The sequence below is a fragment of the Anopheles bellator genome, chromosome 1 (assembly GCF_943735745.2).
Source record: "Anopheles bellator chromosome 1, idAnoBellAS_SP24_06.2, whole genome shotgun sequence".
Taxonomy (NCBI): domain Eukaryota; kingdom Metazoa; phylum Arthropoda; class Insecta; order Diptera; family Culicidae; genus Anopheles; species Anopheles bellator.
Window position 1 is genome coordinate 41,666,161 of NC_071285.1, and position 21,183 is coordinate 41,687,343.

General features: G+C 48.3%; 5 protein-coding genes across 6 annotated transcripts in view; 2 read left to right on the top strand and 3 right to left on the bottom strand.

Annotated features, from left to right (window-relative positions):
- The window catches only part of LOC131215621 (AT-rich interactive domain-containing protein 2), an 8,821-nt gene extending 5,858 nt beyond the window's left edge, over positions 1-2,963 (top strand). Inside the window, exons 7-10 of the mRNA XM_058210013.1 lie at positions 160-1,680; positions 1,745-2,101; positions 2,642-2,733; positions 2,849-2,963. Coding sequence (XP_058065996.1) covers positions 160-1,680; positions 1,745-2,101; positions 2,642-2,733; positions 2,849-2,963 — 2,085 coding nt within the window. The remainder of the gene's footprint in view (positions 1-159; positions 1,681-1,744; positions 2,102-2,641; positions 2,734-2,848) is intronic.
- Positions 2,964-3,815: 852 nt separating this feature from the next.
- On the bottom strand, positions 3,816-4,287 carry LOC131216805 (uncharacterized). The gene is made up of 2 exons (XM_058211385.1): positions 4,195-4,287; positions 3,816-4,105 (listed from the first exon to the last, which is right to left on the bottom strand). The coding sequence occupies exons 1-2, from the start codon at positions 4,199-4,201 to the stop codon at positions 3,816-3,818; spliced, it is 297 nt and encodes a 98-aa protein (XP_058067368.1). The 5' UTR covers positions 4,202-4,287.
- Positions 4,288-4,823: 536 nt separating this feature from the next.
- Positions 4,824-11,648, bottom strand: LOC131205752 (integral membrane protein GPR155). 2 transcript variants are annotated; one of them, XM_058197990.1, is made up of 7 exons: positions 11,081-11,648; positions 8,685-8,974; positions 8,466-8,608; positions 7,483-7,971; positions 6,962-7,393; positions 5,822-6,891; positions 4,824-5,735 (listed from the first exon to the last, which is right to left on the bottom strand). In XM_058197990.1, the coding sequence occupies exons 1-7, from the start codon at positions 11,323-11,325 to the stop codon at positions 5,534-5,536; spliced, it is 2,871 nt and encodes a 956-aa protein (XP_058053973.1). In that variant the 5' UTR covers positions 11,326-11,648; the 3' UTR covers positions 4,824-5,533. The 2 variants fall into 2 exon arrangements, with proteins under 2 accessions (XP_058053973.1, XP_058053972.1); XM_058197989.1 differs by having other exon boundaries at positions 7,483-7,989.
- Positions 11,649-13,004: 1,356 nt separating this feature from the next.
- On the top strand, positions 13,005-16,142 carry LOC131205753 (leucine-rich repeat-containing protein 40). Its single transcript, XM_058197991.1, has 6 exons — positions 13,005-13,185; positions 13,879-14,072; positions 14,147-14,350; positions 14,564-14,687; positions 14,758-15,817; positions 15,897-16,142. The coding sequence occupies exons 1-6, from the start codon at positions 13,017-13,019 to the stop codon at positions 16,000-16,002; spliced, it is 1,857 nt and encodes a 618-aa protein (XP_058053974.1). The 5' UTR covers positions 13,005-13,016; the 3' UTR covers positions 16,003-16,142.
- Positions 16,143-16,249: 107 nt separating this feature from the next.
- On the bottom strand, positions 16,250-21,165 carry LOC131206306 (probable E3 ubiquitin-protein ligase HERC4). Its single transcript, XM_058198820.1, has 10 exons — positions 20,984-21,165; positions 20,533-20,637; positions 20,271-20,442; positions 19,612-20,005; positions 19,127-19,541; positions 18,931-19,061; positions 17,366-18,844; positions 17,058-17,283; positions 16,860-16,973; positions 16,250-16,781 (listed from the first exon to the last, which is right to left on the bottom strand). The coding sequence occupies exons 2-10, from the start codon at positions 20,599-20,601 to the stop codon at positions 16,629-16,631; spliced, it is 3,153 nt and encodes a 1,050-aa protein (XP_058054803.1). The 5' UTR covers positions 20,602-20,637; positions 20,984-21,165; the 3' UTR covers positions 16,250-16,628.
- Between the last annotated feature and the right edge of the window lie 18 nt (positions 21,166-21,183).

Here is a 21,183-nt window from a genome sequence, read left to right on the forward strand (position 1 = left end):
CCGCATCACGTGGTGGCTCAGCAGCAGCATGGTTCGTCGCAAAAAACGATCATCATCGTACAACAACCGCAACAGCAGCAACCGCAACCACCACAGCAGCAACAATCGCTCGCACCGGCCGTCGTTAGTCAACAACATCCCCAGATTCACAATGTTCAGGCAACAACCTTCCAAGCACAACAGATCGCGGCAATGCAAGCGCAAGCGGCGGGAGGAACGCAAAAAATCTTCGTCAACCAGCAAGGTCAACAAATTCTCATGACTCAGCTACCCCGTCAGGTAATCGTTAGCCACGCCGGTATGGCGGTTGGTACTTCAGGGAACCCGCCTGGAACAGCCATTTTCACCTCGGCAGCCCTATCTTCGCATCTGTCGGCCGCGACCACGACTTCAACCTGTGGCACCATGCTTCCAGCAGCGGGAGCATCCACCCCAGTCGGAGCAGGGACGATCATCGAAAAGAAACCGATCTACATCACGACGAACGCACAGGGCAATACGATCAGCTTCGAAGGTCCTCCGCAGCAGCTGCAAGTACAAACGTCGGCCAGTGGTCAACTGCAGCTAAAACCTATTGGACCCGGCACGCAGGTTGTGAACGCCGGAGGGCACATCATACAGCAAACTCCCAACGGCCAACAGACAATACAATTCATTCAACAGGGACCATCTTCCCAGCAGCTGCAACAGCAACCACAAACAACACAGCAAATCGTGTTCCAGGCACAATCATCACCCGGACCGGCGCAAATTATTCAGCAGCAAATCATACAGCCGGCCCCCGGGCAGCAACCCCAACAGATCATCCAAAAGGTACTCCAACAGCAGCTAGCGCAAGCGACCAAACCGAATCAATCCCAAATCATAACAATGCAAAAGCAGACACCACAGCAAACAGTAACGATCGGGCCTCCGTCGAGCATCTCGATCCAGCGCCAGTCCGGTGGAATCATTCTCCCACCCAAAGCGGTCACCAGTACCCCACTATCGGCGACCCCGAAACAGCAAATCATTCAAGTCGTTCAGCAAAAACTAACGACGAATCCCGTCAGTGCTGTCACCATTGCTTCGCAGCAGCAAGCCTTTGTCACTCAGCGTCCCATTCTACCGTCCGTGCCGCAAACGACAACAATCAGTCAAACGGTGGTTGGCACAGGAGGACCCACGCCAACACCGGCCCCAATGCAATCTATTTCGGTCACACCAGTTCACCAAACGCCAGCAGCACCTGCAGTGGTAGCGACGATAACACCAGCAGCGCCAACGACAACAACAGGTGGATCACCCTCGACCACTCCTGGCCCGACTGTGGCAAACAATGTCCCCACCACCAACACAACCCCAGTAACATCTGGAGCCGCAAGCCCACCACAAGCAAATGTTGCTTCCCAACCCGGAATTCAAATAATACCACCTGCCGATCCGCAAAAGTTCGCTGAAGAGGAAGACGTCGATCCGAGTTGGCCGTGGATTTGCGATTGGCGTGGTTGCCCGAGAAAAAAGTTCAATTCGGCCACGGAAGTATTTCGACACGCGTGCCTCGTCCACTGTCCGGACACGGTTGACCTCAGTGCGGACATCTACTGCCAGTGGGGCCCGGGGGCAACTTTGTGTGACAATTTGCCCCGCAAGCGCTTCTCGCTGATGACGCACATCTTCGATCGCCACTGCACGGCAGAGGTAACTAGATGGTGTGCATTTGCCCATAGCAAGCGTTTTCATTTCTTTCTTTTCTCATCAACAGTCATTTAAGGCAGCGGTTCAGAGAAGACTTTCCGGTGGCCCACAGCACCCATCGCAACCATATCCGGTGACGCTAATCCGTCAACCGACTGTCACTGCGGGTGGAAATGCTACAAATCGGACGGTAGGCGTATCTGGAGGCAGCAACACATCAACCGGTGGTCGAGGATCACCAGCGCCAGCGACGTGCACAAAGATTGATCCTTCGAGTGGTTCTGAAGGAACTGGATCGACCCCAGCAGCCGGAGGGTCACCATCCAGCACAAACGGACCGGGGCAACTGTCAGCGGCCGGTCCTGCCGCCCTGCACGCAATCAAACGCCACACGATGGAATATGTCAACTCGAAAGAATTCCAGGTAAGGAGTGAGATTTCCAACAGACCAGGCTGGATATACGTTAAAATCTTATAATAGTAAACACTGCTCTGATTATCACAAGCAACTGTTTCAATACGCCTCTCAGGCTTATCGTGTTTAGAATCGAACATGCTATTTCCCCTACATATCACGCTTGCAATCCTGGCTCTCAGCGGACCCCAGATCCTCTCTTTTCTACTGCTGCTGCCGGCCTGTCCTCGAATACGCCTGTGTTGTCCGGTCCCCCTCGTCGCCTTCCTCTATGGATAGGCTAGAAAAGGAGCAACGTCGGTTCACCAGGCTGGCCATTCGTAGGCTCCTGGGCGCCTCTGTTTCCGCCACGCCCCCATACGACATTCGCTGTCGCATGTTGGGGCTATCTCCAATAGTGTCCCGCCACTCGCTTGCCCAATCCCTCTTCTTCGCCAACCTCCTGCTCCATAGTATTTAAGGCCTTAATACGTAAGCTTCAATTTGTAAAGCCGAGCCGGCGAACAATTGTTAATACATATGAATTATGAATTATGAATCAATCTTTAGGATGAAATGGAGGGCCCCGTGACGAAGAGTATTCGCCTTACATCCGCTCTGATCCTTCGCAATCTAGTTGTCTACAGCCATTCGGCCAAACGGTAAGCTGATAAATCTGAAGAACTTGAAGAACTGAAGACCGAACTTTTAACATTTTATAACGATATCTTTTTTTTTACTCTACCTCGTTTGAACTTCTTCTATCGCCACAACCAGCAACCTGCGAGCGTACGAAGCACATCTGGCTGGAGTCGCCCTGAGTAATGTCGAATCGAGCCGAACTGTGGCACAGTTGTTGTTCGAAATGAACGACACCCAACCCAACTACTAATGAACACGCATTTGATTTCTAATGTTAGATCTTCGTAAGCTAGCGCTACCTTTCGCTCTTTAAAAATCGCCTTACAGTGAGAGTCTGAAGCTCGCAAGCTGCAAAATGCATTTTTTTAATGTAAAAACAAACATGAAAGAGTTTAGTCAGTGAGAGTGTGACTAATAAAGTTTAACCTGACACAATAAATAACGAACCAACGATCATTCGTAGTCTACTTCAGACCGGTGTTCATTCCGTCAATCTTAATTATTATCTAATCACAGTGGCCTTCAGATCATTTGTCAGTCACGGGGTCATACCGAAATTTCCGAGAAAGAATGAAAGTTCTTCTTCAAAATTACTGATTATGTACAACGCTATTGATTGTTTCCAACCAACCTGTAGATCGAGTCTAATCGATGGTAGTGGTTGCCGCTGATGGTGTCCCAGTTTTGGAGATAAAATCGATCTAAACATCAATGGTATATGATAAAAAAATGAACAGTGGTAGCTTTCTTCTAATTTACTAAGAAGTGTTTGCTGCCCAATTACTGATAACACGTTCGAATTGTCGCTACCGTGTCGGAAGCCTCCAAGTCCTCGAAGACCAAGAGGAAACAACGTTGACCGTGATGTTTCATTTATGGCCCGAGAGAACACAACCACGCCAAATGCAAATGCAGCGAATGTCGAGGAAAACAACACAGTGGAAATACTGTTGGCACTCTAAAGCTCTAAAGCCTTTATTGTCGGTTGTTCGTGTGTTGGGCGACCCGGTGGAGGCGCCCGGTTCGGTCGGGTATGAGCATCATCCGCGGCAACATTGGCTCTTTCACAGGCTAAACTGGCTCCGTCTACGCGTTTCCGCTCTTAAACGCGGCTCGGCGGCTTACAGGTCGGAGTCCACTCCCAATTGAACCAGTTGATGCACGTTCGCGTGGCGGAGTCGAACATGCCCTCGGTCGGGCAACGACGGTAGGTGGCAGCAGTTCCGGTGGTTGTGCACTCCCAGTACGCGGTTGGGTCCCAGTTGTTGCGCCAGAACTGCAGTGGCACTTCCGCTGCATTGCAGAGCGGCTGTCCGTCGGTGTCGTCCCGAACGCAGTCCGTTTGTCCGGACACGAGTGTCAGGAATATTACGACGAGAAACAACAGCACGGCTACGCACCAAGAATGCCAAAAGCAACGAACGAGAACGATAAGTTCTTCCAAGGACTCGCTGATGTACCACTTGATCATGGATTCTTACCCTTCATGATGACGATTGAATGTGGTGTTTTCACTCCCAGTTGCAGTTTGCTATTCAAGGTGAACTCTTTCGGGGCGTTACGAACGAATGACACTATCCTACACCCTGGCAGTACAGGGTTATATAGCAGCAACCGGAGTCAGTGAGAGACAACTTCTTCACCATGGCGATACTGCTGCACGATATCAGTCTGATACCCTTCTTTACGATAAGATATACACGAAGATCTCTTACCATCGATAAACGTATCACAAAAGCGGTACCCCTACCTAGACGCCCCGTGTTGTTCTGAAGATCGACAGCAGCAATCGGCGGTAAACGACATCCAGCAACTGTCCTCCGATATCAATCTCAGAACGCAACACAGACGCCATTGATGGCCTCAGTTCGTTAGATATTGGCGCGTGTATGGGGAATGTCGCGTCATCGAATCGGTCGGCTTGGGGCCTTTTTCGGCACGGAGTCATTTGCGCCGGAAACGCCCTTGTCGTACGATTTCAAAGTCCAACGATCATGTAAGTGCCGTGTAAAGCAATACTTGCACCATGTACCTCAAATTCCGAGCCATTACCATTACGAAGCGAACTTGCTGCCTTCTCACCGAAAATAGATGTTTGTTTTTGGTTCGCGCTTCGAATCTAGCTTCGTAGGCCCATTTATTTACATCAGAATAAATACTAAAACATTTACACTGTACTTCTACACACTTTTGCCGCATTTGTGCAGTTTATGCAGAGCGTTGAGCGTTTATGCGTTATTTTATAACATTGGTTACCTTTCTTTAACATACATAATACTCATCTTCTGTGACGTCAGCTCTTCGGCCCGTTTGGTGTGTTGGTTCCACTGGTAAGCCTTTGATGCAATAGCAATCCATCGTTATCCATCTACAAAAGTATACTAAACCGCGGATCTTTTCTCACTATTTTTGGCTTGACTTCTCCCGAATATCACATGCCGTCGAAGAGACGCTAGCGACAACTGAAATCTTACTACTCTTTTTACTTTACATTAAAAACAGTTATTGATTAAAATATATAATTCAAACAACTAATCATCGTTTTGCCAATTAAGCTGAGCGTTCAACATATGAACGATCAGCTCAATTGAGCTCATACTCCTGACTTACGGTAACTCTTGAGTGATTTTCGATTCTGAACCGGACACGACGCGGACAAGCACACACATTCCCATCCGGTATCCTTTCACGGTGAGAGGTTGACAACGAAAAGGATCGTTTTTGTCTATCTCTTATCCGTGAAACGATAGTGGCTGTCGGATTGGGATGGTAATGTTCGCTTATGGCCTTGGCCAGACCGTGATCACGCACCATCATTCCTTACAGTCGTTCACAGAACGTATAGAGTAGGTTACGATCGTGAAAATGGTATACATTGTTGATGTGTCGCAGTACCCGTCCATCGATCAGCCGACGAGCATAGTGTGTCGCATCGGTTCGATCCTTCGCTAAACCAACTTCCAGCAACCAATCGACAAACACAGTACCGTAGAACACTCTCCGATAAACCTTGATACGCCAGCTACAACCGGAACGAAAACAGGGTTAAGTAAATTACCTCTTCATCGCAAGATCATCATTCCATCATTCACTCGCACGATCACTTACCGAATGTCTTTGGCGATGGCTTTCCGGCAACGCTCAAGATGGTGCGTCGTAAACTGATCGCAAACGTGTCGCGTTTCCATGCTCAGTTCACTCCAAATCGGTAGCTGCAGCAAGTTGGCACCGTACCACAGTTTGCGCCAGAACTTCATCAGTGGCAGCAGAAGCTCGCCGGTGTCCGTGATGAAGACCGCGAGCACTATAATGCTCTGGCCAAAGTTGAGAAACGCATCGAGAAACGTTAACTCAACGTAGATCCCCGACATACCCTCCATGATGAGTGTCCACACAGAGAGTGAAAGGCCGACAAACATGGAGCAGAGAAGCAGTATCAAAAGCACCATGTGACGCAGAATTTGCTGTTGATCGATCGTTTTGTCAAACTCAAGCGGTTCCAATCCGTCGTTCGCTTGTTCTCGGTATCGTTCGATCAGTGACTGACACTGCTGTTTTGCCGCCGCTGGGCAATTAAACTGCGCCGAACAGAGTCCATTCGGCTGAGTCTCCGAAGAGGTACATCCAACAACGTCGTCGTTGTCATTGTTGACGCTTTTCGTAATTCCCAGATCTTCAATGTCAACCACAGTTCTGACGGTCGATACGCTGCTACAACAGCCGTTGGCTCCATTTTGGCCACATCCGCCTCCTGCTGGTCCTCCACCATCGCCACCACTGCAGGAACCCACCATATTAGCACCATTGGCAGGAAGAATTTCATCATCACTCGACGTGATGGAGCGCCGTCTTCGATGGATCGTGCTGTTTCCATTGCCCGCTGGCGACAGAAGATTCACAGCCGAACCGGAAGCGAGCGTACTAGTGTCGGTGTCCGGAGAGGAAACTTCACGCGAAAGAGTCAAATACCGCTCGTGCCGCTTCTTGAACCGCTGGTGCAGTATAAGGCAGCCCACCGTTACGATGAAGCACATTACGAGCAGAAACACAGCGATAGCTGCCTGGGCATTGCCATACTGAAAGCTGGGATTACGCTTCTCCGTCGGTGTTATGTTTTTCCCATCGAGAAAGCATAGCAGTGATACCATCAGCGTCGGTAAACCCCAGGCTGCAGCAATCTAACACAAACGGGAAAACGAAATCCATTAGACAGCACCACTCCCTGAAAACTGCGTGCAAGATACTCACAAAAATTGGCCATAATTTGAGCACAAAACAGAGGCTGCGGCACTGCAGAAAGAGGATCGTGATCGCCAAGAAGGCCGTCCACAGCCGGCTGCTGTAGCAGCCGATGGTAAAAAAGTAGAACTGGGCGTACATCTTCCACAGACTGTTTTGCTCGAGCGTCGACCACAGAATAACGCCAACGTTGCAGATGAGTTGGGAAACGAGCAGACAGCAGGTGACACGATGAGGCATGCGCTTTACCTTGCGGGTCAGCGCGAACAGTAGCAATACCCAGATGCCGGCCACGATCGCCACTATGCTGATGTCGAACGAAAACTTATCCAACTCGTGCAGATAATCGGCGGGCGTTAGGTTGGTTATGGTGATCATCTTCGCCGAGATGAACATTAACGGTGCGCTGATAAACGTCGATGCTACCATGCTGCTGGCAATCTGAATGGCGAATAGTGACACGAGAATACGTACTTATTCAGCTGGCAAAGAGTCAGCAAAATGTTCCATTTCATGCCGATCATTCTTACCAAGTCCACGTCGCGGTTGTACTGCGAAGCTATGACAAACACACCGGGTGCGGCCGGAAAGGTACCATACAGAAACCCGAACGTGCTCAGATCGGTCGTTTCACTAAAGTTGGCGCCGGCATTCATAATGTTTACCGTTTGACGCGTCACGAGTGGAAAGACGAGGAGCTTTACGAGGATCAGTATCCCCGGCAGAATAAGGCCCGGGCCCTGAAGTGTCGATGCTTTGCCCACCATCCGGAGACCGAGCAGAAAGAGCGCCGTTGCAGAGAAAGAATTGCCAAGCGAACGGAGAACGCTCGAGAGGTACACCGGCAGCCCGTTTGGGAAAATTTGACCACCAACAACTCCCAGAAGCGTCATAAGAAGGATGGGATTGAAAAATATCGATTCGATGGTTTTGAAGACGACCAACGCCTTGCCTTTGAGGATTTTGCGACGGTTTTGAGTGGCAAGCTGCGGACACGTGGACGCCGGTGGACGGTTCGCCTGTTCGATCTCTGTCGACTGTAAAGAAATAGCAAGTTAAACAAAAAGCGAAGCTCGCATCATTACAATTCTATCTGAATAAAATCTCTTTTTAGGGGTGCTCCTTTCGGACCATTTCCATGCTTGTCAATTCTATTTTCTGTGGGAAGTCGTGCATTTAACTGTTCCATTCCACTACCTCAACCCAACTTCCTGACAGATATTATTACTGCAATAAAAAAAATTATCACGTTTGATAAACAGCCCGGTAGTTTGAAGCAAAAACTTTGTGACAGGCTGGCAAAAACCACTTGCAACCATAATGACCGGCAGTATTATACAACCATCGCACTAGCAATCATTGGGGCGGTGGTCATATTAAACGACATGTAATAATTGTGACAATGCATCCCCACTTTTCCAACCTGCCGTGAGGTTAACAAGCTCATTTTTGCGCAAAAGAAAACTCTCGGCGCACAGTTTGTATCAAACAAACAAAATTTAGTTGCACTTACGTTGTTAAGTTCATTTTTATCCTTGATTTTCGAAATTTCCATCAATACGTAGCCGATTGGGTTCAGAATCGCGAGCGAGATCGGTGCCAGTAAATAGATATAGGATGCGTACTCCGGATGTAGCTTCGAGTACAGCGCTGATACTGAAAGAAGGAAGGAAGACGGTGAAACCCGAGGTCGTGGTGAACCAGGTCATCGCGATTGAACGCTCCCACTTACCGATTGGATAGCCGATGGCAAAATCATTACTCTGGGTGCAGAATATGGCCAGTAGGCCGGCGCGGCCATAGTTTACCGGCCGGGCGACAAGCAGCGAGATGATGGCCACCGAAACGAAAACGATCGTTTTCGAGATCAGTATCGACAGTAGAAAATTCCAGTTCACGGTGCTCCAGTCAAGCTCGGCCAGAGACAAGAAAATTACCGACGGAAGTGCGAACGTGCCGACAAACGTGTTGAGACCCTTTGCCTCGAAGTTGCTGATGATGTTCAAGCGGCCGGCAAGGTAGCTACGGATACGGAAACGAAATTCAGCCGGCGGGAAAGGAAGCAGTTTAGTTGAGTCTATATTTGTACAATACAGTAATGTCTACAGTAACTAGTCATGAGCAGGGGCTAATAGAAAGACAATTGTGCGTGCCAAGTGACAATAAACATTATTCTGACAAGATGAGCGTTGTATGAAATATGTAACATTTTAAAGAAATGTTCTTGATTAACTTCAAAAATTTGCCAACATGAAATATCTCAACACAATGTGAAATTTTCAACCCCAATTTATTGACTTTAAGATTAAAAAACTGTAAACGGTTAAAATGTATCTCGTTCCAACGTGGTGAAACATGAATCTGACTATTCATTCTCCGTCGGTAACACACTCTGGCCGGAATTAAAAGTTAACTTTTTCATCCTGCGCACTTTGTATCCTCTGCTACAGGCAAAGTGATTCATGCCGATTCTCGTGCATACTATATTGAATAATGTCGCCAAACAAGTGCCGCTGATGTCTTTGGGCAATCGCCATGAACTTGTCATCGCCCCATCATGGACGATATAAGCTTGATGTTGCTTTAAGCCGCGGTGTGGCGCGACTGAAAGGTTTCATGCATTGATTGCTCTAATTGGAAACGTATGCCTCCGGAGAGGCCACCAGATCTGCCGACGCAGACAATGATCGTTTGCACTCTTGCGTGAGTCAGGATCCACTGTTCGGACCACGTTTCCGCCTTCCGGAAGCATTGCGTTGAGCGACTGAGGGAAACCGCCCAAGGTAATCCGTCTTGTCGGTGGGATTTTCTGTCTTTTGCCCGACGGCAATGGGTTTTTCGCTTTTTCGGCCACCAGACCCTGGAAGGGGCTACTGGCATTTGGTTGACTGTGTCGAACGTCGCCTATATTTCTGTAAATTGATTCTTCCCATTGGGTAAAGCGCGGTTGATTTAAGGTCAAAACATGTTTTAAATACACCGCTATCCGCCAGTAGTGTCCATCACGGAGCGTGCTGTGCGAAACGGACAATCGGCTTAAAAACCCGTTTAGCCCGCGTGCGTGTTGATTTGTGCTTTTGCACATTTCGCAGTGAAAGCGCTAAGTTGGACATCACGTTTGTATAACTACTTGATCAGCAAAAATAAATCAGAAAAGCCGCTGCATGTTGACGCCTTCAGTGCGAATACGTGACCTGCTACGGTAGCAACCAACCAAAGCGGGCTGTACTGTTTAGTGTGAGAAATTCCCTTGTTTTGCTTATTAATATTGAATTTTGCATGTTTCATCAAACGATCAATCGTGCCCGCCGTCAGGCTTATTTTTGTCATCGTCCGGTGCGTTACGCGATGGGCTGTAATTTCATTAATGAACGCTTACAAGCGAGATACTCCTAATGCGGCGAGCAAAGCACCTCGTAATGTCTCATAGGACAAACAATGCGCTCACCCGCTTATCATTCCAGCAGCGTACCGAAAGTACGAAAGGAACCACTTTGAGAGAAAATAGGGAAAAATCCCCGTCTGATCCGCTCTCAAGAGTTCGTATGGTATGTTCGGTAGGGCAGGAAAAAGGAGTGTTTGATGACGTGCAAAAATGTGAAGCATTCCAAGCGACGGTACCGCTTCACTATAGGTCACTGGCACGAAGAAGTTCTTTTCCAATAAAACCAAACAGTTGGATCGGCATCTTAATTTGAAATGTTGTAGCATCTACGCTCTGTATTTATACTGCAAATTTAAATTTTGCTTTGTTCTAAGTACTCGAAATAAAATAGTACTCAACTATGCCTACTTGACAACAGCCTGTCTTATCATTTTTTTTGTCAGTTCATCAACATTTGGTTAAAACTCTTTAACAACACGATAGTTACATTGCTATTTTATACCGTCTGCACACACGAAAAATCCCTACAGTGCGCACCGGTCGCCCACGTCCCAAAGGGCACAGGACCTTTTGCGAGCCACAGCTTTCCGACGCGCCACTCTGACGCACGCAGAAGTCTGGCCTTCGGAACGGGCGGCTTCGGTTGATGCCGGGGCATTCAGCGAAGAAAATCGATCCGAGTTGGAAGAAAATTACCCAATCCTCCGAAATGGAATCGCAAATGGATCCGTCCGCTCACTCACCCGCAAATGATGATGGCAAAGCACTGTATGAGAGCCGGGTAGAGGTTGTCCATCGAGATCGTCGGCGTGTTGTCGTCCTGCGGACTGAAGTCGCTGTCGTTATGTGCGGCCACCAGGGTACCAAGAAGCACTGGCGCAATGGTTGCGGTTGTCGTGTTCGTTGTTACGGTTTCTTCGCTCAAGTGGTGCATCGCTGCGGCCATCAGCGATTGGGCCGCCGACCCGCCCGTCTGTAGCCGTCCCATATTGCGCGGAATGTTTGTACTTCGTGCCGCAAACAGCGCGCGCGGTTGTGCGCTAATTTGTCACGGTCTCGGTGGCTGGAAGTGGGTGTCGACTCTTTTTTACCGGTTAGTTCCAACTACAATGTTGATGTTTTTATGTTTAAATTCTAGACCGTTGATCACTTTGTTCATCGTGCTCGCAGCTGCGTCAGCATAAGCGCGGTTTGCTGTATTTTCCGTGTCGGCAGCACCATTGTTACACTTCTACTTTTGGTTTGCTTCACTTAGGGCCCATAATTTCAAACCCTATCGCACCAACCAAACACATCCTAACGGGCACACACTTTTCTTTTCATTTCGCTGTGGGCAGACAAAATAAAATTAGAGCCTTTGTTTTACTCGAGATTGGACACTGGATAATACTAAACAACGTTACATCACAGCTTACGTGCGTGATGCCCGTCTCACGTTGGACGCACTTCGGACGGTTTATAATTCCATGTCACAATATGGTTATCATTAGCTAAACAATCCTCCGTATCATCATTAGTGACTGGCGCTTGATGACAAAGAAAGTAGACACAAACTCTTTGTCAACTAACGCGAGTGTGGTGGCGACTTGGTCAGTTCGTTTCAGTTCAGTTATCAACACGCTGAAACTCATAAATAGCCAAAAGCGCCGCCAAGCAGTTGGTGCATATATACATGTGCCCATTCTTTGTGGGTTATTGAACCATCGTTTCGTCCACGCAAAAACAACCGCGAAACCTTAACCGTGCGACCATGAGACCGTTCGTGAACAAAATGCATCAACCCGCACGCGTTCAAAGCAGTGCACAGTTTCCGAAAGGACATCATTAGGAGCGCCCCGAAAAAGGGAAGGTGAACACGTTTTGCGCGTCGGCGACCCGGGGCTATCGCAAAATCTTTTCGTCGACCTTGAACCGCCAAAGGGTGAAGGGGGGGTTTGCGCGATCGTCGCTTATGTTACTAAGCAACGTAGTGTTGCGATCGAATCCAGATCGTTGCGTGTCGATAGATGTCTGATTTCCGCAAACAATGCTGCGGTATGGACCTGTAATGTAAGTGAACTAAAGCGGAGTATTAAGAAGTTTTGGTGCAATTATTTATGCTTTAACCGTCTGCCACTTTCACTCTGCTATCACTTTCCAAAAATAGATCAAACGTCCAGTGAAAGGCCACAGTAAATAGTACACACTTGAGCAGCCCCACTTGAGGGTCGGCTAAACAGCTGATCGATTATTTCGCAAGAATGCAACACACACAACTGACCAATGCAGAGCGCGAGACAGACTGGGACACTGCTTGGGTTCGCAGCCGCCGAATCAATTAGCGAGCCGATCAATAATTGCGTTCGGCACTCGGATGAAAATGTGATGAAATTGCACAACCCGTCCGGAAAACACAACTCCACCACCACAAAGCTCGAGTAGCACAAAACTGCGCGAAAACAATGAACGGACTGTCAGCCGAACTGTTCGGCTGTCAACCGAAACCGGGCTCGTTTATACCTGGTAGTTCGCCCAGCGGTTCCCCTCTCATTTTCTCATTTGTAGGAGAAGTGGAAAATAATTATACTCTCTCAATTTGCTCTTTGTTTTTGTTGTGGTTTGGTTGGTTTGTTTTGGTCAGTTTGCTTCTGAGGTTTGGGGTTTTCAGTGAGTTGATTTTAGCGGCCAGTTATCGGAACGATGAAAGCAAGACAAATTCCCGTCCGCAGTCGCATCCGGCAGCAGGAGCTCAACCCGGTGTTCCACTTACAGAACAAGGAGGAAGACGATCAAATCCTCACGCGGGTGAAGATCAAGCAGGCGCTGAAAACGGGCGTCCTAAACCTGGCAGGAAAAGGACTAGCCACAGGTAAAGGGGTATTGCCCTTTTCCAGCACAGCATTCCAACAACAAGCAAGGTTAAATAACGCGACAATACAAACGATTACGCGCTCCGACGGCGTTACATCACAGCGCAGCGCTTTCAAATGCTGCGGCTTTCCACACCTTCCGAAGCGAAGCCAATTCCGTTCCAGTCGACGGCGCTTTGCCGGTGATTTAGTTTTACCGTGATCGCCGCCGATCTTCCGAACGTAGTATAAACAAATCCAAAGTGTCCGCATCCAATCTTGTGTTACCCCTTTGGAACGGTATAGCACATCATTTCACGGCTCACTGGCGTCCGCCGATGAAATCAGCTTCGGGGGCACTGGGCTCATTACGCTGCTGCCGATAGTCCCGCTAACAGCTTCCAAAACGTGCAATGGCAGAACAGCACAACGTTTAATTCATTTGTTCCGTTCGAAAGAGTCGCCTACGCAGCACATCAGCCCTGAAAGTTAGTAATCCACAGTTGGAGTTCAAAGAGTCGCGTTTAAACCGTGATAGCGGCTTCGCTTATCGACAATGATGAGGCGCACTCCAATCACGCACATTCCTTATCCGAAGCGTCGATATCGCAAAATACGCGGTACTAGGGACGGTGGACATCCGTTTAAACGGGATCCCGATTGGCAACTCGATGTTGAAGGTAAAAGTTTATCTCTTTCCTATATTCCTCCAGTGCCGGAAAAGGTGTGGAACCTGAGCGACTCGGACGAGAACGAAAAGGAAGTTCGGTACGATCTGGTGCGGCCGCCGCAGGAGGATGACAGCTGGTGGAACCAAAAATCCCTTACATCGCTCGATCTGAGCTCGAACACGCTCACGGTGATCAGTGAAAACATTCAAAATTTGGCCGATCTCACCGTACTAAATGTAAGTAGTTCCGCAAGCAGAGCGACCGAGCTATGAATCAAAGAATTACTAACGAGTTCCTCTATATCGTTCAGTTGCAAGATAATGCACTCACCAGCCTTCCAGATGGCATCGGTGCGCTTAGCAAGCTAACCAAGGTAAACGTAGCCCGCAACAAGCTGTTTGCACTTCCGGAGAGCTTCTTCGGACTGAAGGAACTCAAACATCTTAATCTGTCGCACAACGAGTTTCCGGAGGTCCATTCGAATATCAGTGATTTGATCATGCTGGAAACACTGGTAAGAAAAGCTACATAAAGTGTAACTCCAGCAAAGTTAAAAAAACACGTTGCGGATATTGAAATGGAGCATAACGTGCTTAGGTCCATGCTTTTAATGCTAAACTAGCATTAACAATATTCACTCATGGTTCACGGACAACTGATTATTAACCATAGTTGCTAATTTCCAACACTAACCTTTTTATTCAAAACCATAACACCCATTTTGCAGGACATTTCATTCAACAGCATTAACTCGCTCCCGGGCGGTATTGGGTTTCTGGTGCGACTCCAGCAGCTAACCTTGAACAATAACCGACTAACGGAGCTTCCGAACGATATTGTTAATCTGCGCAGTAAGTGGTAATCGTTTCGTTATCGCGTCTTACGACCTTATGAAACATGATTTTGCCTGTTCCGTTGCAGACCTTCACAAGCTCGACTTGACGAAAAACGATTTGAAAAAGTTGCCACCCGTAATGGGAGAACTTCGTAAGCTTGAGTGCTTCTACGTACAGCACAACGACATTGACGAGCTACCCGATTTTACCGGCTGCGAGGCCCTGAAGGAGTTGCACATGGCGAACAACTTCATTCGCACGCTGCCGGCTGATTTCTGCGAAAACTTACCCCAGCTTCGTGTGCTCGATCTGCGCGACAACAAGATCGAACGTTTGCCGGATGAAATCGCCCTGCTGGCCAGCCTGACACGGCTAGATCTGTCCAACAACACGATCAGCAGTTTGCCATCGTGTCTCTCTACGTTGGCCCACCTGGTTAGCTTGCAGGTGGACGGAAATCCGATCCGGTCTATACGTCGCGACATCATTCAGTGCGGTACTCAACGCATTCTGAAAACACTTCGCGAGCGGGACTCATCGAAACCAGCCCGCTCCGGCGACGGTGCATCGTCAACGGTGCGGAAAGGTTTCTTCGACGAAGGAGCCACATTCCCGGACGTGTACCAGATGAAAAAGGGGCGCGCACTGATCGTCAGCTCGAAAGCGCTTGTCGACATTCCGGAAGCCGTATTTCTGGACGCCCGCGAAGCCGCCGTTTACAATGTAGACATTAGCAAAAATAAGCTTACCGAAGTGCCATCAGGACTCGGGCAACTCGCTGCGCAGCTTACCGAGTTGAACGTCGGTTTCAACCTGCTCCGAACCGTGCCGTCGTTTTTTTCACAGTTCGATAAAATCGCCTATCTGAACCTTTCAAACAATGCACTCGAAGAGCTGCCGGCCGTTATTGGGCTGCTGGTGACACTGCGTGAGCTAAACGTAATCAGCAACCAGCTGCGGTGCCTGTCGAGCTGTGTCTACGAATTGAAAGGACTCGAAATTCTCCTAGCAAGTGGAAACCGAATCGAGGAAATCGACGCCTCTGAAACCGGACTTGGTGCGTTGAAGCGGTTGGCAACGTTGGATCTGGCAAACAACAACATCAAACATGTGCCTCCCATACTGGGTACACTGAAGAACATCACGTAAGAATTTGTCACTTTTTCGTCGCCCTTCCTTTCGTTATGATCATTCGTCGTTGGTTTTCTCTTAAACGCACTGTAGAACTTTGGAGCTGATTGGAAATAGCTTTCGGCAGCCACGGCATCAGATACTGGAGAAGGGCACGGACTCGATCATGTCCTACTTGAGGGATCGCATTCCACAATGAAGTATATCCTAGTACACGCCGCGCAGCAGCGCACCGCAGAGCACTGACCGCACACAGTACTCCACCCCACGGCTTGTAGAGCTTGCGAAATGGTTACCATTAAATTCGAGCAAAACTACGAAAGTAGCAATCGTGCACCAAAAACAAAGAGGAACCCTATCCAATAAAGCTTTTGTTGAACATGTTGTATTTAAAAAAACACGCATTTTTGGATCGATTATTCCAACACTTCTTCACGCTCATTTATTGCCCCTGTTTCGCCTTTCATGTCAACAGTTTTCAACAACGGTGCAGTGCGAGAACAAAACAATAACCGATCGCGTAGGAAAGCACAACCTATTGGCAGTGTCGAAATAATAAATCAAATCTTTTTGGAGTGACATGAAGTTGGATGTAGAAGAATAGTGGAACGAAAAGGAAATCTCAGTTCTTAGCGCGAGTAAACCCTCACGCCAATGGATACATTTTGCAACGACCGTAACAAACCAACACCCGGGAAATTTCGTTGCCATTTTGTTATGGTTTCAGTTTACACTGCTAGTCGCTTACAGTGAAAAAAATAACACCTAATAACACTCAAACGACCGCAGCGAGAGAAAAATTCATATCATTCTTCTCCCCGCTCATCACACCAGGTTAAATCCCTGATTCTGTTGTATTGCTTGCAGCAGTTTGTACTTGAGCTTCTCCCTTGTCTGGTAGTGGGGTAGATCAAGCACATTGAAGCAAGTGTGGGCCACGGGAAGAAATTTATCATCCGGCATTGGTTGAATACAGATCTACGAACAAACGAGGAGCGTTAAACAGGAAACTACTACTGTGAATCGTTCGTTCATGAAGAAACAGCAATCACCTACCTTTATTGCTTTCATCCCGAGGATTGGTATACGATCACTGCCGGTGAGAAAGATCAGAAACTTTTTCTTCTCCTCCAGCGGCAACTCGTGAAACACCTCCCAGAACCAACGAATCTGTAACGAGCAGAGGGCGGCATACCGTCGGGATCGTACATTAATGATGATTTGTTATAGCGAACACAAGGCTGGTGGGGTTACCGTTTGATCACTTGATGAGTACCCATTCTTATACTCGGTATTCTCTTCTAGCGCCATCCAATCATACTCGTCGTTCCCCACTACCACAGCCATAAGTTCGTGCGCTTTAAAGAGTTGCAACACGCGCCCTCCGCAGACGCGCATAAAACCAGCGAGAAACTGCCGGAATGATTTTTCTACCGATTTATTAAACACATAGTCTATATAAAGCTGAACGAATTCATGTCTAAAGATAGAAAGAGAAAACGAACAAACACATTTAGATTCACCCTTCTTACTTGATGATTGTTTACGTTCCCTATACGTACTTGTTCTCCTGCGTCACCCGAATCTCTTCACCGCCTTGCTTCAGTGGGATCGTCTGTATCTCGCCAAAGTATTCACGGGTGGTCGAAAACGTTAACTCAAACACGTCCGCCAGATCCGGTTCCTCATAGTCCAGTACACTCTGCATCGATCGTGCCACGGTCGGTGTAAGCTCGCGCAAATCACTCATATCCACCTCCTCGCCGAGCAATTTTTTGTACAGCGCCAGCGGGAATGGAATCGCGATGATTGTAAAATTGTAGATCGCCAAACCGCACAGAATGCCGATCAGTGCGAACATACTATCGTCTCCCTCGAAGTAATCCTCCGTGAACCAGATCGTCCGTGACTCTTCGAACGATTTGAACATTCCGTACTTTGGATCCAGAATATCGCGCAAGAGAAGCATGAAAAATTCCTTCCGTACACCGCCCGCGTCTTCACCCTCCTCGCCGCAGAACTTGATCTTAATCGGTTTCTTCAGATCACTCGCTGCGTACTGCGACAGCTCGCGGATCGTGTCTTCCACAAGATTTTCGCGCGTCACATTCAGCACGATAAACTGCGGCACTAGCGGTACAGTCGGGAAGAAGAGTGACGGCAAAACCGACGTTGCCGTCGGTGTACTAATCGCTTTTTGCATCTGCAGTATCTGATCGGTTTGCAGTAGCAGCATCTTGGCTGCGGCATTAAATATGAACGCATAGTTGCATAGCGAAAAGTACTGACCCGTCGTGTCGCGTGTCCATTTGTAGTAATCCTGCGGCAGATCGATCAATTCAGCTATTTCCCCGATGTGGAAGTGCTCGTATGCCAGCTTACTTTCTCGTTTGGTGTGATTGATCCAATAGAGAATGGCCATTAGTTCGAGCAACGAGACGAGTTGCTCGTCGTACCGCAGCTCGTGGTGCTCCTCTCGCTCCATCACCACCTTCGGCAGCTTGTAACGCACGATGTACAAAACGACGCTCTTACAGTTCTCTACCAACCGCTCGAAGTAATCGCGAGAAGTAAAGGCCCACCAACGGGTCACAATTTCGTAAGGTATCTTCTGTAGATTTCGAACCGACTTGCTGAACGGGGCGTGTAGCTTCTGGTAGTGCTTCGGATTGATGAACTCGTGGTATAGTGGCAGCAGCAAATAGATGCGCAACGTTTCAACGTCCGCAGGCGAAGGGACGAGAGACGCAAGCAGATCGGACGTGATAGAATCACGAATCAGCTGGCGTAGTGATTCATGCTCAATTTTGCGCACCAAATCGAACGCTTCGGTTGCGGCATCCATATCGATACCTGGATGTTTGGAGGTACAGCAGAAGTGTTGATCGTTCGGCAGTAGTAGCGATCCGTTCAGGCAGGCGAGTGATTTGAAGATCGTTTCCAGCGAGGACATTAGATCGAGCTCGACCGTCTGCTCAGGCTTCAGTTCCGCGAGCTCTCTCGCCAGTTGCAGCGACAGGGAAAGAATTTGTGTATTTTTGCTACGTAGAAAAACGTGTTACCATTAATAGTCAACGGACATTTGCGATGAATTCCGTTCGAAAAAATAAAACATCACGATACGTACTCGTACTGCCGATAGTCGTCCGATTCTTCGCTGGAGAACATCGAAACAAAACACTGATCACCGCCGGAGAATATACGGTTAACGATCCTTTGTGAAACTTCGCAGTCATCAATATCTTGATCGGTTGTAAGCTGTAGACCCGAGCATGGATGAATGAGCAAACCGTTGCAGTGTTCTAAATGCAAAGCTTACTCACCCATGGTCCGCGAACGATCTGCGGGGTGTTGCAGATACCAACGATACCGATTCCCAATTGCCCAACGCCACTGAGTCCGAAACCGTAGATTTTCCCCCGTGAAGGCACAAACGCTAGCGTGTGACGTCGACCACATGCAACCTGCGTGATCTTGCTACCCATTAGCTCGAACACCATGCGGGGCAATATTTCGTTGTTGCAGCTACCGTGCCCCAGCTGACCGAAAGAACCGGCGCCGCACGTAAACACACCACCGCCGGCGGTCAGAAACACGGAAAAATCGTCACCGCAGCTGACGTACCGCACGCCGAGGCTGCGTAGCGTACGTAGTTGAGTCGGAAAGCTACGGGAGTTCAGATCGTTTAACCCCAGCTGTCCGAATGTGTTCTTTCCCCATCCAAAAATGGCCCCGGATCTGCAAAAAGAGAAACCGTCACACGGTATGATGGAAATTCCAACGCTTCCGAGGGAAATTCTGTACTTACTTGGATACAGCGAAGCTATGGTTTCCACCGCAAGCAATGAAAGCGATCGGCACACCGGCCAACGATACAACTAGCGTCGGTGTGGCCACTTTTTCATTGGTCGTTCCAATACCTAGCTGACCGTAAGCATTCGAACCCCAAGCATAAAGCTCGCCGTTGTTGGTCAGCGCCAAGCAATGGTATTGCCCAGAGGCGATCTGCACAACTTGTTTGGCGGCAATCGACCGAATGAGTCGTGGTGATGGCTGGCGTGTCACGTCCACATCCTGTCCGAGCTGACCCATTGCATTTGAGCCCCAGCTATATATTTGTCCCCAATTGGTGAGCGCTAGTGAGTGCGCTATGCCGCAACAGGCGTGTGTGATGATGTAGTTTTCGAGTGACGTTAAACGTTCTGCGAAACCATAGGTGTTAAAGAGCGTTTATAGGAAGGTCTAAAAGCTGTAATTGCCAAAGAATAGAATCTTCAGAAAGCCAACTGTGCAGGAAAAGAAACTCCATTAGCAGCGAGTTTTTTTCTTGCACTGTCAACCGGAGTGTTGGAAAGACTCAATTGGGGGGGAGATAACTATCGTTTCGAACCATGCTTGACAGAAGGGAATCTCGAAAAGAACTGATAAGGTATCGTAGAACAATTTACATACTAAATCGCGACATACGTGGCCTTTTGTTTGGCAAACTTTCGACATCATGGCCCAGCTGGCCGTGATCGTTGTTGCCACACGAATACAGCTTTCCCTCGCTCACTAACAGCAACGTGTGGCTGGCGCCGCAAGCCGCCTGTGCAATGTCGTGCGCATGCAACCAATCCATCTTCCGCGGTACCATCACCTAAAACGAGCAATACAAAGGTTTCACATTGTTTTCCGATATTTTCCTTAAGTGTTGTACAGTTGCGGGAGCTAATTGTGCGTGACATACCTGCTCTTCCTCGATCCCGCCAAGGCCCAGCTCACCGTGGGCCGTATTGCCCCAACAGTAGACTGCCATTACGTTATCCTAGTCTAAGAGAATGAAAACAATGGTCTGAAAGGATCGTTCAAACACAAAGAGGAATTGATATTATTAAAGTTTTTCGGACTACACACTTTTGCTACTTGTTTATGGCAACATGCTTAAACACCCCAAAAGCAAACGAAAAATAAACGTTAATTGGTTAAGTATCACACGCAATAATTATCGAATGTTGCTAAATGCAAATGCGACACATTTGCCGGAGCATAATTAAAGTTACACAGAACGTTCCAGACAAAGCAACGTTGCCGCAGGATTGGTCGCTGCAAAGATAAAGGTCGCACAAGATGCGTAGCTCATTCCCGACCGCAAGCTTTGTGATTATTTTCTGGTTTTAGTTGGCTCAGGCAACTCTCACCTTCAAAGTGGATGGTCTTAGGTGCGTGCGTCCAACTACATGTATTTAGCAGGTGTTTTCCGAATCGGTTTCTTGCCTAATCCAAAACACTTGTATTTCGCTGAATAATTTAAGCTTCCGCGACTACATTGGCGGGAACTTTGTACGTGAAACTCCCTTTTTCCAACGAACGAATTCCGACAACTTCCTCCAAACGCAAT

Excerpts from the sequence above, each read along its gene's own strand:
- LOC131205752 (XM_058197989.1), bottom strand. The coding sequence starts at position 11,325 with ATGGGACGGCTACAGACGGGCGGGTCGGCGGCCCAATCGCTGATGGCC. Across the intron at positions 7,990-8,465 it reads ATAAAAATGAACTTAACAAC|TCGACAGAGATCGAACAGGC; the intron begins GTAAGTGCAACT and ends ATTTCTTTACAG. Across the intron at positions 5,736-5,821 it reads GCCATCGCCAAAGACATTCG|CTGGCGTATCAAGGTTTATC; the intron begins GTAAGTGATCGT and ends TTCCGGTTGTAG.
- LOC131206306 (XM_058198820.1), bottom strand. The coding sequence starts at position 20,601 with ATGGCAGTCTACTGTTGGGGCAATACGGCCCACGGTGAGCTGGGCCTT. Across the intron at positions 20,443-20,532 it reads GCGGGATCGAGGAAGAGCAG|GTGATGGTACCGCGGAAGAT; the intron begins GTATGTCACGCA and ends TGCTCGTTTTAG. Across the intron at positions 18,845-18,930 it reads GACGACTATCGGCAGTACGA|CAAAAATACACAAATTCTTT; the intron begins GTACGTATCGTG and ends TTTTCTACGTAG.
- LOC131205753 (XM_058197991.1), top strand. The coding sequence starts at position 13,017 with ATGAAAGCAAGACAAATTCCCGTCCGCAGTCGCATCCGGCAGCAGGAG. Across the intron at positions 14,073-14,146 it reads CCGATCTCACCGTACTAAAT|TTGCAAGATAATGCACTCAC; the intron begins GTAAGTAGTTCC and ends TATATCGTTCAG. Across the intron at positions 15,818-15,896 it reads GGTACACTGAAGAACATCAC|AACTTTGGAGCTGATTGGAA; the intron begins GTAAGAATTTGT and ends AACGCACTGTAG.